Source organism: Procambarus clarkii, chromosome 92 (assembly GCF_040958095.1).
Source record: "Procambarus clarkii isolate CNS0578487 chromosome 92, FALCON_Pclarkii_2.0, whole genome shotgun sequence".
Lineage (NCBI taxonomy): Eukaryota > Metazoa > Arthropoda > Malacostraca > Decapoda > Cambaridae > Procambarus > Procambarus clarkii.
In genome coordinates, this window is record NC_091241.1 from 6,293,820 (window position 1) to 6,311,151 (window position 17,332).

At 39.1% G+C, this 17,332-nt stretch overlaps 1 protein-coding gene across 5 annotated transcripts in view; it reads right to left on the reverse strand.

The window, feature by feature from the left end:
- Nucleotides 1–17,332, reverse strand: part of Atg18a (Autophagy-related 18a) — a 47,885-nt gene that overhangs the window by 19,372 nt on the left and 11,181 nt on the right. For all 5 annotated transcript variants that reach the window (XM_045769988.2, XM_045769985.2, XM_045769987.2 and 2 more), the window contains exons 7-9: nucleotides 16,289–16,462; nucleotides 12,914–13,021; nucleotides 5,830–5,921 (exon numbers count right to left, since the gene is read on the reverse strand). In XM_045769988.2, the coding sequence (XP_045625944.2) occupies nucleotides 5,830–5,921; nucleotides 12,914–13,021; nucleotides 16,289–16,462 (374 nt within the window). The remainder of the gene's footprint in view (nucleotides 1–5,829; nucleotides 5,922–12,913; nucleotides 13,022–16,288; nucleotides 16,463–17,332) is intronic.

The window sequence follows — 17,332 nt, forward strand, 5'->3', positions numbered from 1 at the left end:
TGAATCGTTTTCTGCGTTCAGTGATGATGCATCCGATACAAGTAGCATACATGAACAGTGTTCGCGGCTTCCATGGTGGTCTTTTTCGTAGATATTTTCAAGAATAGCTGAATCTCTTCTTAACTGACGGACCTGCTTGATGGTGTTCTGGGAGTTCTTCTCCTCCCCAAGCCCGGCCCGAGGCCAGACTTGACTTGTGAGCGTTTGGTCCACCAGGCTGTTGCTTGCAGCAGCCCTCAGCCCACATACCCATCACAGCCCGGTTGGTCCAACACATCTTGACCAACTCCTGGCCACCCGTGCAGGCCAGGAGTTGGACTTGGTTGTCAGAGGCTATTGGAGATGCATGCCGTATAGGAGCATTTTATAGGTCATGGGAGCTCGTCCCCCATTACCACCCCCTGGCTATGACAACCCCTTGGAACTTGTATAGCTTTCTGTTCCATAGTTTTCCTTTATATAATGGATAACTGTGCAATGGTATAACTATACAATGGATAACTATACAATGGTAACTGTGATACCATTGTATAGCTGTCTGTTTTATGTAAAAATAAATACCAAATTCCACTTACTTTGGCTGTGAGGACGTGGACAAGGTGCACTGTGACGTCATCAGGGCCTGGTCGCCCATGCGTGAATCACCCAGACACGGTCGTGCGGGCCATTCAAGCACCGGGTGTTGCCACAAATGTATTTTCAAATATTTGTTTTATGTATTTCCAATGCAGTTTTATTTGTTTTTGTTTTTTATCGTATATGATGCATACTTATGTCCTTTACAATATGTATACAGTATAACGTTCATAATGTTCCATGGAACTGTGATACATGTGTCAGTAATGTGTCCACAATAAATGTTTATTGTCGCAATATTACCTGTTAAAAATTCACTAAAATTACAATATGTACAGCTTCACACACTATTTACACAGTAACACACTGTATTACACAGTACTTCGGAAGCGGGTAATAATCAACGAAGTAGCCAATAGTACACAGCACGACTTCGCTCTCAGTGCACCAGGTACAGATAAATTTTTGCTTCCTGTTTCTTCATTCTGTGTGCTTGCAAATAACGCACTCACGTACACCCTTGGCTTTAGTACTTGTAGGTTGTATGTAGCCAAGCTTGTAAAGCATAAGGTAGTATTGAAAAGATTATAGGAAAAGATCAATTTGTAAGGTAGTCTTGAAAAGATCGCTTTGTATGGTCCCACACAGGAAGAGATTCAGCTTGCCTCAAAAGTGTCCTTCAGTCAGACAGAGATTCAGCTAGCCTCAAAGAGTGTCCATCAGTTAGGAAGAGATTCAGGTGTTCTTGAAAATATCTATGGAAAACACCACCATGGAAGCCGCTAACACTGTTCATCTATGCTACTTGTATCAGATGCATCATCACTGAATGCAGAAAACGATTCATCTATGTATCATCTAAATAAATTGGAGATAGCATAGGATTGCAAGGGTGACGCTCAGAGCTACAACTGGATACGCTCCCTGTATCGTCCTCATAGGTGCTGTATCACTTGCATCAGACTTTTGTGTTAGGTCCTTATTGTGCCTAGCTTCACCAATATTACGAACCTCATGTTCTTCAAACAAGGTTTGAATTTCACCGACAGAGCGTTATATTTCAACACCGCGTCGGACAGGTGTTTGGGAGCCAGAGGTGCGTGTGCCACCCATGGTTGCTCATTCAGTTCTAACCCAGCCAGCAGCCCTAGGGCATTCTGGGAATTTTTTCCAAGATGGCTGCCTTTCACTGGAGGTCCTAAGAGTCCATTTTGTACACAATCAACCTCGTACACATTTAGAATTGGTACCAAAAAATCAAAAATAGTTTTCTCGGTTGGCGCAGTTTCCTGCCGACCGAGAATACTTGGTTGGCGCAGTTAAGTGGTTATAAAAAAAAACAGCACACACACACACACACAACTTGTAAACCCACACAAGAAACTTTCCTAAGCGTCAGAAATCAGCTGTTCAGTGAAACCAAGTTTCTCATGATAAAAAGTCACTTCATTGTATTCTGGACCCTGCCAGCCTCGACTGACCTGGAAACCAGTCACAAATAATACGAGATTCAAGTTGAGGAAACCCTTGGTTGATGTCAGCACTGTTACCTGGCAGTGGTCTGGGGTGTCTGATGGGTCAACTAGCAGTTAATGAAAGCATTGCTTGGTGGACGACGATGATGATGATGATGATGATGATGATGATGATGGATGATGATGGATGATGATGATGGATGATGATGATGATGATGATGATGATGACGATGATGATGACGATGATGATAATGATGATGACGATGACGATGATGACGACGATGATGACGATGATGACGATGATGACGATCCCTGCAATGCCAAGTACAGAAGAGCTTTGAGTGATTATGAATGAACCTTTCAGATGTCATTCTGGACTGGACCAATTATTTCTTCAGTGCCTCCCAAGCACCAGTACTGGACCATTTCGTAGGGATGTTGAGAAGATCCCTGCTGTGCTGGTGCAGAATATTGGCCTGAGCTGTCTATAATCCTTTCCAATGAGATCAGGAAGAACTTTGCCTTATGGAGCAACCAAGTTGGATCAATATGAAAAATGCAGCCCATTCCTCTAAAATTAAAGTACAGGTCTGTACTGTTAGTAACTATGTGGTCAAAAGTACAATAATGTAGTGTTGGACCACAAGAAAGTAGATGCTATCTGAGGCCTAATATAGTACATATATGCGCAGTGCTAGGCCTAGGTATGTTTAGGTTTGGGTTGTATTTTTTGTTTTCCAGACTCGATAACAAATATTACAAAAGTGGTTTACTAAGGCTCCATAACTGCATGTTGCTACGATCGACCATATAGTTACAAAAAGTACTTTCAAAAGAGGAGGATGGGTTGGAAAAATGTCAATACATATGACAGTACACTTGTTTGTGCATAAAGTATTTTAACTGAAATTTTTATAAGGAAAAATATTCTTTTAAATATAAACATGTAGCAAATAAATCAATTGCCATCACAAATTGCTGTCGAGTATTCCTAATGACACTTCCCCACACCTGACATCCCTGACCTATTCTCTCAATGTTTAATGTGCATTCCTTCCCCACACATTAATAAACCCCTAAGCAATTTAACAACCTAAATTATAGTCTTACCCATTTCAATCCATAATTCACTGCCAAAGGTGAGGGCTGGCAAGCATACTGTAACAATTCTTGATTTAGTACCACACCTTTCGTTTCTTGTGTGTCACAATCTTCTCTTACATAATGGCAAGAGGAGGGCAAGGTTGATTCACAGGTATCTATACTGTACAGACCCAAACCCATCAGCTGGCCCATCAGTATGGACTTTAAGACCAGGACAGTTATACTGTAGTTCAGAAAATCTGATTTACACATCAAATTATATTAGTGACTTCCTAATCTGAAACATCTTTCATACATCTTAACCCCAACTTTCTTTTTTTCTTTCACTCCTTTTCAAATTACATGCATTGCTTTATCTATTTTATACAGGCTCAAAATTATTCACATAACTTACCTTCAGTCATTTAAAAAAAAATGTACACACTATACTAATCGTATGAAAATGAGAAAACACTGAAGCCTATAAATTTACTAGTCACAGGTAAAAGTCTGGTCTAGATGATAAAGGAATTACTACAAGCCACCAAATAACCATGATCCTATATAGTTTGCAATATACTATAGTGTAACCATACTGTCCTCGTATGCAGTCTATAGTGTATCAAATCGATGCACCTCAAGGCTTGCAGTTTTCCTTCCCTGTACGAGACAATCCTAGCATGCCAGCAGGGCATGCATAACCTACTCCATATATCAAAGACAAGGAGCAGGAAAGGGCTTAAACCTCACATATTAATTAATGGTTTTAACTGCTACACATGCACCACCTACACTTCGAAACTTGCTTCTGGAAACTTGTTTAAGAAAGTTTACGCTTGTGAATTTCTTCGTGCTGGCCACTTGGCATCGGTGACTGACTAGATACAGAAGTTTAATCACTTATTTAAAAAGGAGTTTCACACGTATAATTATCACAAGTATAATTATCAATGTTCTATTTTTATTATAGCCATCTAATCTTAATATTTTCAAAAGTATTGCACTATTCATCTACATTATAAACCAGTGTCAGCTGACCTGCAGTTCCAATCTTTGGAACTATAAACCTGTGTAGACAATCGGTCACAATAACACGAATGAAGATATGATATCCAAACCACGCACCAGAAAATTAAGAAACGTCGTCGTTTCTTCATTTTGTGGCGTGTGGTTTGGATATCAATACGAACCTGTGCCGGGGTCACCTACAGTCCCTCGACATCCTTGAACCTATAAACCCGTGTCGGGGTCACCTGCCAACCCGTCCTCACATACAAAGATCCAAGCTTGTTAATACAGCTGCCAAACCCCGTTTATAAATGAAAAACGGTTTACACATGACAACTGATGACGTCCGAACACTTTCAGAACAAGTGCTTCGCTCATGTCCTCTATTCGAACCACAATTTTATATATGCTCGGGCAAGGCTTCTATAAATCCTTGCCTGAAATGCTGTGCATATTAGCTTTATGAATTGTTTATATTAGCTCTATTTATAAATCCAACATTATCTTTGTACTCATCCTCTATGTATGTACTTTTACCTGAATAAACATTTGCATTTGAATTTGAAATTTGAAATTTTGAAATGCTTCACCCACATACTTCAAATACAAATAATTGCAAACAGAACCTAAACACCTAACTTAACCTATGCTTAACTATACATAGAATTTTTTGTATAATATTAATTTATATATGAGAAACCAATTTTTAATACACAGTACTGCATGTTAACATTAATGAAAGCGTCTGAGGAGGACGGCCGCTACTTTAAACAGCCTAGTGTGAGGACAGGTTGCACCTGCTGACATTGGATTACCCTACAGTGCTCCATAGGTTTCATTACATATGGAAAATTAGCACCTTTAATCAAAGCATAATTTTATTCACAAAATATGCTCATACTATAAGGTTGTCATTACTGTACTTTGAAATCATATATATGGGCAACTTTCCAACTTATGGTGAATTACAATGTGAAACTATTTTGAATGCATGTTTTAGGCAATTCATGTTTTGCAACATTTTTTCCAAATAGTTTTATCTCTTCAGGCAATTCCAAACATTTAAACCTATTGCTTCTTTTTAAATATCTTTGATATTTATGCACATATCCCCTAATAATGGTACTGTGTACTTCAAGGGTTTGCAATTTTTTTTTTTAATGACAGACTATAATCAATACTGTAGTTCTATGCATGAGGGATCAACCACTGGAGCAGTTTTCTTTCAAAGTAAGAGATATTTGGCCACAATTCCTTACACCTGATGCCTCTGTTCACCCATCAGTAAATAGGCACCAGAAGTTAGGCCACTGTTGGGGGGTTGCATCCTGGGAAGGGAGTCAGTCACTGGCCTAGAGTAACCTCTAAGCCTAGAAGTTACAGCTTTTGAAAGACTGGTGCAGTATAGCTAATGATCTTAAGTACTGTACTTCATGGAAATTCCCCCATTTCCATCTTTATTCCATTGTCTAAGATAGAAAATAAGATCACCTACCAAGCCAATTTTCCCCAAAAGTCCAATTGAATGTTTTAACAGTAGTAACTGCAAGCCTTAGGCATTACTGTAAGCACCCATTGAATGTCTATATGAACCATGATCTTTAATGCTCAATTTTTAATCATTATGCACCATTATACAAAACTCTTCAACAATTTCTATATGGTTCATATCATTCTAACTACTTACCAGGTTCTGTCTTCTTGGCCGCCCCAGGGTATGGTCCCGGCACCGCTGCACTCTCACTGCTCGAACTGCTCCCTTCCCCAGTTCCATCCAACCTATAATAAAAGAATGTACATGTATAATGAAATCACAAGAACATGATGAATATTAGAAAATATTGAGGCTATACAATGGGATCAAACCAACATTCCTTAACTCTTTAACCCTTGTGTTGCTAAGGCCTATTTGGCCTTTGTCACCCACAGGTGCAAAACAAAAAAAAAATTTTTTCTTCTTCTTAAGGGGGCATATCAGTATAAATTAAAAGTTGTTCAATTTGCTTATAAATTTTTTTATGAAATGGTTATAGAAAGGGCTGCAACTGGTCCAAGTTTCACCATCACACCCTAAACAGAAAAGGAGAAAAAAAATACACAACGTATTATGCAACGAATGTTCAACATTCTCAAATAATCTCAGGAAACACATGTGTCAACTAAAATGTCTACTATGTGCTATAGAAGCACAAACTCTTGTAATAATTGTAATATGTATGTGCAATATATTTATATGTAAATTTTTTTTTTTTTTTTTTTCTTTTTTTTTTTTTTGCCAATTTTTTTTTCTCGTTTGTTATCAAGGGATTTGCATGAAACTTGCACACCTTGCTCAATGGATGCCTATCTGCAAGGGTGCCAATTATGAACGAAATCTGTCGAAGTCAAGCTCAGCTACAGGTGGCCGAACTTGGATCTTTATTTTACTCTGGAAAGTAATTTACAACTTCAAGGTGTTTCTCAGCTTTCATTTATTAATCAATTTACATGCAAATTACACCTTATATGTAGAGTTTGTGCTTCTACAAACCTATTGAGACATTTTAGTCCAAAGTCCATTTGTTGATTTTATAAAAATTTATAAACATCATATATTGCATATTTTTGGAAGGGTAACTTTGAATAATTATATTATTGCACTAAACACTTTTTTTGATAAAACTGATCAATACAATCCTTTATTATGTGTTAATTTAATATCTGAGTGTTATAGAAATGATTTTAGTTGACACATGTGTTCCATGAAATTATTTGAAAATGTTGAAAATTCGTTGCATAATATGTTGTGTATTTTTTTCTCCTTTTCTGTTTAGGGTGTGATGCTGAAACTTGGACCAGTTGCAGCCCTTTCTATAACCATTTCATAAATAAATTTATAAACAAATTGAACAATTTTTACGAAACCCGTAATAAGCCCCCTTAACCTGTTAATTTGTGTTCCCTGAACATGGGAAAAATAATAAAAAATCTTAAGTGGCATATTTTGGCCGCAATAGCTCAAGGAAGTCTGGCAAAAAAAGAGGCGCTGACTCAGGAAGCTTCAGGAAAGTTCTGCTTCGCCGAAGCTGTCAGGCATGGGATTGCCACAAAGATATAATTACCTAATTATTTCAATGTCTACAATTTATTTATTCTTCTTTTTTTCCTGTAATATTATTCAGTAGTGTGTAGTGTGATATATTTATATAATAAAATGTGTAAATCATCGCTGTACTCAAAATTATTGTGTGCATATTATGGATTCAATTATTATGTTCATAAAACAGTGAACAAATACTTTGACAGTTATTACCCTATATACACAGGTTGTATGTAAGTATCTGCACATTTTGTTCACCATAACGAACCATTAAGTTGATAATGCGAGTCAAAAAGCAACGATGAGTGGCCACATCTGCCAGCCAGCCACTCCTCACCACTCCCTCCCTCAAAACCTCCTCACTCGCCAAATTTCTCCTCCCACCATACTGTGTTTGCTTGTATTCGCTATATACAGACGTTATATGTAAGTATCTACCTTTGTGTTCACCATAACAAACCACTAGTCTTGTATAGTGACGACAGACAGTAACAGGTGGCCACACACACTTCATGCTCCCTCCTTCCCTCCACCCTCACTGGTTCAAGGCCAGACGCACTAACATTCCTCCTTCAAGTATACTGTTTGTTGTGTTATTACCCTATATACACACATTATATATAAGTATCTACATTTGTGTTCACCATAAGGAACCACTAAGTTGGTATGCTGAGTCAAACAGCAGCTTTCCTGCCTCTACTCTACACAGACGCCGTCTTGTAGAATCGGCTCTTATTAACAATGTACCCAACATGAACTTGAGTCCTGGCTTTGTTGCTGTGGACTCTTCCCTTTCACAGTATATACTCAAATGCTCTAATCTTTCTAACAAACGTGACTTAACATAAGCTTTCCCCCTTCCATTTCTTTCTTTCTATTTCCCTTTCTTTCTCTCTTCTCCCTTTTTCTGTTCATTGTCTTCTACGCTCCCTTGCTATCCTCTTCTTATTCCTATTACTATCTCCTTCGGTGGTTATAATAGGAGCTGCCTCGTATGGGCCAATAGGCCTGCTGCAGTTCTCATTACTACTATCCCCTACACCTGACTTTCCTCCTCAGCTCTCTCTTGCCTATTTAATGCCTGTCCCTACCTGTCCTCATCACAATCGACTTGAGAATGGTCCAGGACGGACCGAAACGTCGTCGTCCCTTCAATTTCTAGTGTGTGGTCTGGTCAACATACTTCAGCCACGTTATTGTGACTCATCGCCTGCAGCAGCAAGGAGTGACCACCACACACCAGCTAGCCCACCACTGGTTGCCACTCCCTCCCTCACCTCACCTGACTCACCAACATTCTCTTCCCACCATACTGTTCTGTGCTTTTATTCACTATATACAGATGTTATATATAAGTATCTGTATGTTTTGTTCACCACAGCGAACCACTAAGCTGGTATAGTGGAGTTCCTCCCCACCAAGATTACTCCTACCACTACAGTGCTAATTATCACAACAATCCTGCTATTATCAAAATCCTGGACATTTTTTATCACAGTCAGGGGTCTTCTGTAATACTATCATCTCTAAATAATAGCATGTACATATATATTTTGACATTTTTAGGTGATGCTGTGGTCACAAGCTGAATATAAATATATCACACTACACACTATTGAATAATATTACAACACAAAATGAAGAAAAATCAATCAGAGACATTGAAATAATTAGGTAATTATCTCTTTGTGGCCACTCCTGCCTGACAGTTGGGGCTGAGCAGACCGCCTCGGATACATACTGAGTCAGCGCCTCTTTTTTTTTTTGCCAGACTTCCCCGCCCTATAGCGAGCAAAATATGCACTTATTATTTTTTATTATTATTTTTTCTGTGATCAGGGAACACAAATTAACAGGGTTAGAAGATTTTTTTTTTTTATGCACCTGTGGGTGACAATGGCCAAATAGCCCTTAGCAACACACGGGTTAAAGAACCACTAAGCAGCTCTCGTGAGTGGTAATCTCAGCACAGTACCACATGCTTGTCAGCTGCAGACACCAGAAAAACACTTCCCAATATACTACACACAACCCAAATTCTAGCCACAACATTGTTATTATCATCCGAATCCTGGTCATTAGATCCCGAATATAAATAATTTTCCTCACATGTATTTTCTAATAGAACACGAGATCCGGTTTCATAATTAACACACACACACACACACACACACACACACACACACACTGGGGATAGAAATGAAGAAGACAGAAATTCTTTTTTTTACAAAGTGACAGGGACTGGAAAGCTTGTGAAATGGTACATAAAAACAAAGCAACAAGATCAGTAGTGGAAGGGGGAGTAAAGAGCAAAGGAAAAGGGAACATGTTCCTGAAAATTGTATATACCAACATAGATGGAGTGAGGTCAAAAACTTTGGAGTTGCAAGATATAATCCAGCTTAGGGTCCCAGATATTGTTGCATTATCAGAAACGAAACTTGAAGGAAATATAATAAATGAAGTCATATTCCCAAGAGGCTACTCAGTTTGGAGACGTGACAGGAAAACTAGGAAGGGAGGAGGAGTGGCTGTACTGGTGAAAAAACACCTGAAGGTAAAAGAGTTAATATTTGAAAACCCTCGAGATATTGACATAATGGCATTGCAGGTCTGGAATCAGGATGATAACCTGATAATTGTAAATGCCTACAGCCCACCAGCAAGCAACACGTGGACAAAGGAAGAACTGGATGACAAACGAGAGGGCCTCATAATGGTCATGAGAGATATTATTGTACAAGCAGATAAAGATAAATCACGACTGTTGATACTGGGGGACTTCAACTTTAGAGCAATAGACTGGGAGGCCTATGAAGCAAGAACGGAGGACTTTTGGACATGCAGATTTGTGAACCTCATTCTGGAGACATTCTTGTATCAACACATAAAGCAAGCCACAAGAATGAGGGAAGGAGATATACCGTCAGTACTGGATCTAGTATTCACCAGGAAAGAAGAAGAGATTTTTGACATCCAGTACCTTCCTCCCTTGGGAAAGAGTGATCACGTCCTGTTAGACATTAAATATGCTTTAAGATATCATCTAGAAGAAAATGGGGACATTGAAACAGTTGATAAACTCGATTTAAAGAGAGGCAACTATGGGGAACTTCGAAATTTTTTTAATGAGTGTAATTGGACAGAATTGTTGCTAGGCAGGGAAGTAAATGAAATGTATGCCAAATTTTTAAAACTATACGAGGAAGGCACACAAACATTCATACCAAAACAGAGATGCAGGACCAGAAAACAGGATTGGTTCGACAGAAATTGTGAGAGGGCAAGAGACCAAAAGACACAAAAATGGAATCAGTAAAGGAAGAGGCCAAACCCCCAAACATACCAGCGATACAAAGATGCGAGAAACAATTATACAGCAGTAAGGAGAGAGGCAGAAAGAAATTTTGAAAAAGGGATAGCAGATAAATGTAAAACAGAACCGGGCCTATTCTACAAATTCATAAACAACAAATTGCAGGTAAAGGATAATATCCAGAGGTTGGAAATGGGAAACAGATTCACGGAAAATGAAAAGGAAATGTGTGAAACATTAAATGAAAAGTTCCAAAGTGTGTTTGTACAAAATGAAATCTTCAGAGAACCAGACACAATAAGAATTCCAGAGAACAACATAGAGCGGATAGAGGTGTCTAGAGATGAAGTGGAAAATATGCTAAAGGAGCTCGGGAGGAACAAAGCAGCTGGCCCAGATGGCGTTTCACCATGGGTTCTGAAAGAATGTGCATCTGAGCTCAGCATTCCACTTCACCTGATCTTTCAGGCATCCCTGTGTACAGGAATCGTAGCAGACGTGTGGAAACAGGCTAACATAGTTCCAATCTACAAAAGTGGCAGCAGAGAAGACCCCCTCAATTATAGACCTGTATCATTGACAAGTGTAATAGTGAAAGTATTGGAAAAGCTAATCAAAACTAAATGGGTAAAACACCTGGAGAGAAATGATATAATATCAGACAGACAGTATGGTTTTCGATCAGGAAGATCCTATGTATCGAATTTACTCAGTTTCTATGATCGGGCCACAGAGATATTACAGGAAAGAGATGGCTGGGTTGACTGCATCTATCTGGACCTAAAAAAGGCTTTCGACAGAGTTCCACATAAGAGGTTGTTCTGGAAACTGGAAAATATTGGAGGGGTGACAGGTAAGCTTCTATCATGGATGAAAAATTTTCTGACTGATAGAAAAATGAGGGCAGTAATCAGAGGCAATGTATCGGAATGGAGAAATGTCACAAGTGGAGTACCACAGGGTTCAGTTCTTGCACCAGTGATGTTTATTGTGTACATAAATGATCTACCAGTTGGTATACAGAATTATATGAACATGTTTGCTGATGATGCTAAGATAATAGGAAGGATAAGAAATTTAGATGATTGTCATGCCCTTCAAGAAGACCTGGACAAAATAAGTATATGGAGCACCACTTGGCAAATGGAATTTAATGTTAATAAATGTCATGTTATGGAATGTGGAATAGGAGAACATAGACCCCACACAACCTATATATTATGTGAGAAATCTTTAAAGAATTCTGATAAAGAAAGAGATCTAGGAGTGGTTCTAGATAGAAAACTATCACCTGAGGACCACATTAAGAATATTGTGCAAGGAGCCTATGCAATGCTTTCTAACTTCAGAATTGCATTTAAATACATGGATGGCGATATACTAAAGAAATTGTTCATGACTTTTGTTAGGCCAAAGCTAGAATATGCAGCTGTTGTGTGGTGCCCATATCTTAAGAAGCACATCAACAAACTGGAAAAGGTGCAAAGACATGCTACTAAGTGGCTCCCAGAACTGAAGGGCAAGAGCTACGAGGAGAGGTTAGAAGCATTAAATATGCCAAAACTAGAAGACAGAAGAAAAAGAGGTGATATGATCACTACGTACAAAATAGTAACAGGAATTGATAAAATCGACAGGGAAGACTTCCTGAGACCTGGAACTTCAAGAACAAGAGGCCATAGATTTAAACTAGCTAAACACAGATGCCGAAGAAATATAAGAAAATTCACCTTCGCAAATAGAGTGGTAGACGGTTGGAACAAGTTAAGTGAGAAGGTGGTGGAGGCCAAGACCGTCAGTAGTTTCAAAGCGTTATATGACAAAGAGTGCTGGGAAGACGGGACACCACGAGCGTAGCTCTCATCCTGTAACTACACTTAGGTAATTACACTTAGGTAATTACACACACACCAAACTGTGGCTGTGTGCTATGAATGTCTGCTTTGCGCAGTGAGCATCATAACCAGCATTGACTTTAATGAACTTTGTACACTGCACTGATTTTATCATACAACCTTCTTTGACAACAAAAATTAATCATATACACATTTTATATACACTCAAGATCAAGGGTTACATCATCTGGAAAAAAAATCAGTATTTAAAGTAAAACTGTTTTGTTGAGCTTAGAAGCAAAAATTATGTTTTTTTTTTTTTCTGTGACAACCCTGCTGTGTCACTGTATCTTGCATCACCGAGGGCTAAAATTTTGCATACGCAAGTCATTTCACGTACTCTAACATTCTAATAATTTCATGAAAATCCGAGATAGCTGGGTCAAAAACGTCCACTATCGAGATTTTTGGCATGGAAAGACCCTTGAGGTAAATGCCTCAGGGAAAACAAATTAAAGCACTAAATTAATGTTTTTCTTACCTATGTTGTTTAAGAAGTGTGCAGTCTCCACCCTCATTAGTATTGAGATTATATATGTACAAGTATCCATCTGTTGATGCCACCACAACTCGTGGCTGCTTTTGAATCCTGAAAACAAACACAGTACAGTATAGAATACAGTACATGTATATATTAACATATAATTAACTAAATATAAATTGTATCTAATATCTACTTGCTTCTGGAATAATAAATTACAGTACACTGTATACTGAAAATGAGGTAAATACAAAACCACATACTGGTAATCTATTGAAAATTACTTCCATTGAAGACGATATGTTTTATGATTGCAACCGGACCACATGTCAGTGACTTCTATAGTTTAATGCTGCCTGTCACAAAAATTTAATACTACAGTATATTAGAATATTTGCCTTATTCCAGATTTCTGGGGGCTCTCCTGGCTCATATTTTATTCAAAACACTTGTCAGTGAATAACATAGTATCCACACAGCCTTCTTCAGCAGGCATGGTGATGAATGGTCAGGTACTGCCAATTTTTATCTGCATAGTTTCCTCCAGATATCTTTTTACCTCTTCAGGTTAAATTTTTGACACTTGGAACATAGTCAAATTTCTCGCATAAATCTTTCAACACTTCAAGTGAGGATGCTCCCATATATACTCGGTTAATCATACAAGCCCTTAATGTAGTTTTCTGCCATATATGGCTATGCAATAGCTTTTGCCTTTACAACAATCAAATCCCTGATCTGCTACTCTCCCGACTGATGCATTTATTTCAGGCTCTCTTCAGCACTTCCCACTGATCTCCATGTCCAGTTATCTATACTTTACCCAATCCTTGACAATCCAATCTTCTTCCCTGCACTCTATTTTAAACTGTGGCCATTTCTTACTAATCTTGTCAATTTCCTTTCTGTGTGGGATGAGCAGTTTAGTGACATCTTCACAGTTCTAGGCTACACAGTCCAACACATCATCTGTTATCTTTCCCCTACCAGTTTATTCTTCTGTCAAACTTCCTTAAGGTAGGACTTTACTCTCGAGAGATCTGTGGTCTCTCAATTCTCAATTTTTTTTACTTAACCTGACCCACTCCTTCAACTGTACAGTACTATGCAATCAAACACAGTGTAGCCACCGATTCATATGGGTATCTTATTTGATCTCCTCCGATTCATTTTCAGTAAAAATGCACCCTCTCATTGGCTCCATGATGATCATGTCATTGTTTCAAGAGGCGATTGTCCTGCTTTTCACACGTCATTCAGCCTATATCCCTGCGTTTAATATCCACAAGTATTACAATCTTAGCTCTTGCTACTGTGACTGTCTTTTCAATTACCTTCAATCAGGTTTATTAAATTTAGCATTATGTTTTGGCCTTCTGGTGTTTAGTGCTGGCGGGGGTGTTAACTACTGTGCTACGCCAACTGAGAAAACACCTTTTGAATATTTCATACCCATTCAAAACGTGTGCATGGTAGGTTGTGTACAAAATGGACTCTTGGGACCTCCAGTGAGAGACAGCCATCTTTGAAAAAATTCCCAGAATGTCCTAGGGTTGCTGACTGGGTTAATACCGAGTGAGCAACCATGGGTGGGACACTCGCCTCTGGCTCCAAACCCCCTATCCGACGCGGTGTTGAAAGATCGCTGTCGGTGAAATTCAAACCTTATTGTTTGATGAACATAAGGGTCACGATATTTATGAAGCTAGGCACAATAAGGACCTAACACAAGGTCGGATGCAAGTGATACAGCACCGATGAGGACGATGTAGCAGTAGGGTTACAGTTAACCCACCACCCCCACCACCTTTCTTATTAACTGGTATCCTCCTGGGATGATCACATTCACTATTAAAATCCACTTGTCAGTTTCAAATCCATTATTGCAACATGTGGCTACAGTTCCACCACACTGCTCACACTCTTCTTACTCTTCTTGTGGCTCTATCCTATTGTTCATAATTCCACCTGTATTCATGATCAAACTTTAATGCTACCTTTATCTACTGAGCTGCCTTGGTTTTGAAAAAGTTGGGGGTTGGGATGCCAATCATTTTAAGTCCAATATGGCAGGTAGGAGTTGACATTGAGCTAATCACTGCCTCAAACTCCATTGGATGTACTACACTGTATGTGAGAAGCATGGCAGATCCACTATTTTGCTATGCCAGAAGCTCTGTTGCCCGACTTAACAGTTTAGCTCGAGCTTCTTTAGTCTTGTATCCTGGTCGTGCTGCATTTTCAGTACTCTTCTTTAATTATTTACTTTGCTTCCTTCCTATTCTTTTAAATGCCATGGTTAACGAATAACTTGTGACATATCCCTCCATTTCAATTTCTTCTTTTCTGCCACCACTTCAAAACCTCCCTTATTCTACCTAGTTTTGTCAAGTAATTTGGTAAGCTTTTTTTTTTTTTTTTTAGTCTCCCTCTTTTCTCTTACCACATGTCTCCCTCTGGTTCTTCAACTCCTGCATAGTGCATTTTATGGCCTAGGTTTTTTCCAACTGTTATCACTTGATTTAATGACCTGCATTCCCAATGAGGCTTCAACTGTTTTTGAAAATTATGCGGGTCTTTTTCCCATTGCTGTCACAAACTACTCAACTTTCTCCTCTGCAGACACTATTACTTCCTTAGCCGTCTTTTACTTGGCATGCAGCTAATGCACATTCTCCTCTCTACTGAAATTCTCCTCTCTCATACTGCATTTCTCTTGTAGTTGCTATGCAGAGTTCAATATCCCCCCCACCCCCCAATCATTTTTCCATGACCTACTCCAGCTTCTCTGTTTTCATGCTCTCTCTTTCCAGTACAATATTTTGCAAATAGCACTTCCCAGTAATGTACAGTATCTTCAATCTTCAGCTTCTGCTATTAACTGTTCATTTTGCTTTCCATTTCACTCTCAATTTTTGCTTAGTACCTTTTTAGTTTGTCTACATGTTATTCTTTGAGCTTGACGACATGCGGGCATGTAGTGGGGGTGGGGTGTGGACAACAGAGTCTAAAGCAGGTGTAAGTTAGCATGCAGCCAAGGTGCTGTAGGAGGTTAGCATGTAATGTGGGTTGGGTTGGGAGTGGAGAGATGTGTTGTGATTAGGGGGGGTATGGGAGGGGCAAACGTGTATAGTACGTGTATAGAAGGGAAGTCTGGGGGATGGGATCGGGGGTGTGGGGTAATTAAGTAGGGTGACTTAATTACCCCACACTATTGATTCCCACCCTAATTGAGGGTGGGAATCAATAGGAACTGGGGCATACAGTGATGGTGTGGTGGGCTATGTGAGGGATAGGCAGTGTGGTGATGGTGTAGACAGGCATGGAAGCTCTGTATATTTGTTCAAACTATAAACATCACAAGCAGATACTAACGTGGCAATGGCACAGATATTACGGACACCCTGGAATGGCAGTGTGATTGTGGCAAATGCTCGGCCCTGACTAAGCATGTCAGTCACTGGAGCAGGCAAGTAGCTAGCCGAAGCAGTCACAGCTTTGCTCATCCAGCCCATCAAACCTTGCTGCTCCTCCACTACAACACGTTGCCTGTTGTAAAAGATATATTTATGAGACAGTTTTTGCTACAGAAGCTGAAGTTTAACATTCTTAATTATTTATAGTAGTTACCCATATTCTTAAAAATCTGAATTGCAGCATAAGTTAATATTCCCCCTCATATTTTTTAATAATAAATATTCCATCTAAATTGTGCAAAAATTAGGGGCTTTGAGTATAAAAAAAAAAAAAAAAAAAACTGTCTGACCTTTTCACTCAGTTGATCCTTCTGACACTATCCTGCTTTTGAGGACATGAGATAAACTACCTCCTTGCTGCAAGTTGCAAAAATTCCAAACCAAATGTCAACCAAAAAGCCAGGTGCACAAGTCTACCAAACACAATCCCATCCACCAGGAGTGAGAAAAGGCACAACAGAACTAACAAAAATTATAGGTTTCCACTCACCAAGCACACCCTCAGTTACCCTTGCAAAATTCCGACACATACCGAGTACCGAGACTAAATCATGCACACCCTACTGTGCTTAGTTATAATCTAGCTATGTGACTCCCCTCAATGGCTATATCCCTCCAGTGACAAAGCCCCAAAGTCCTATTTGGAAAAGGCAAAGATCTTACAAGAAATCCTCCCATAACTGAGAAAGTAACTCTAGCAATTAACTGCATCAAGGAAGAGCTCTATAACAAGCTGAAGAACAAGTGGTCAGAGATATGCAAGGCGGCTATCAATCACTCACACGGGCATGCCATTAAACATAAGAACACCCTCACTGGACAAAAAAATGATCTCTGCAAGGCACTGGAAAGGAAGTGCAATGCTATAATATGAGGCAGTAGACATCACTGAAGCCCTTAATGGCAAGCACTCCCATGTGGTGGTGGTGGTGATCGGGAAAAT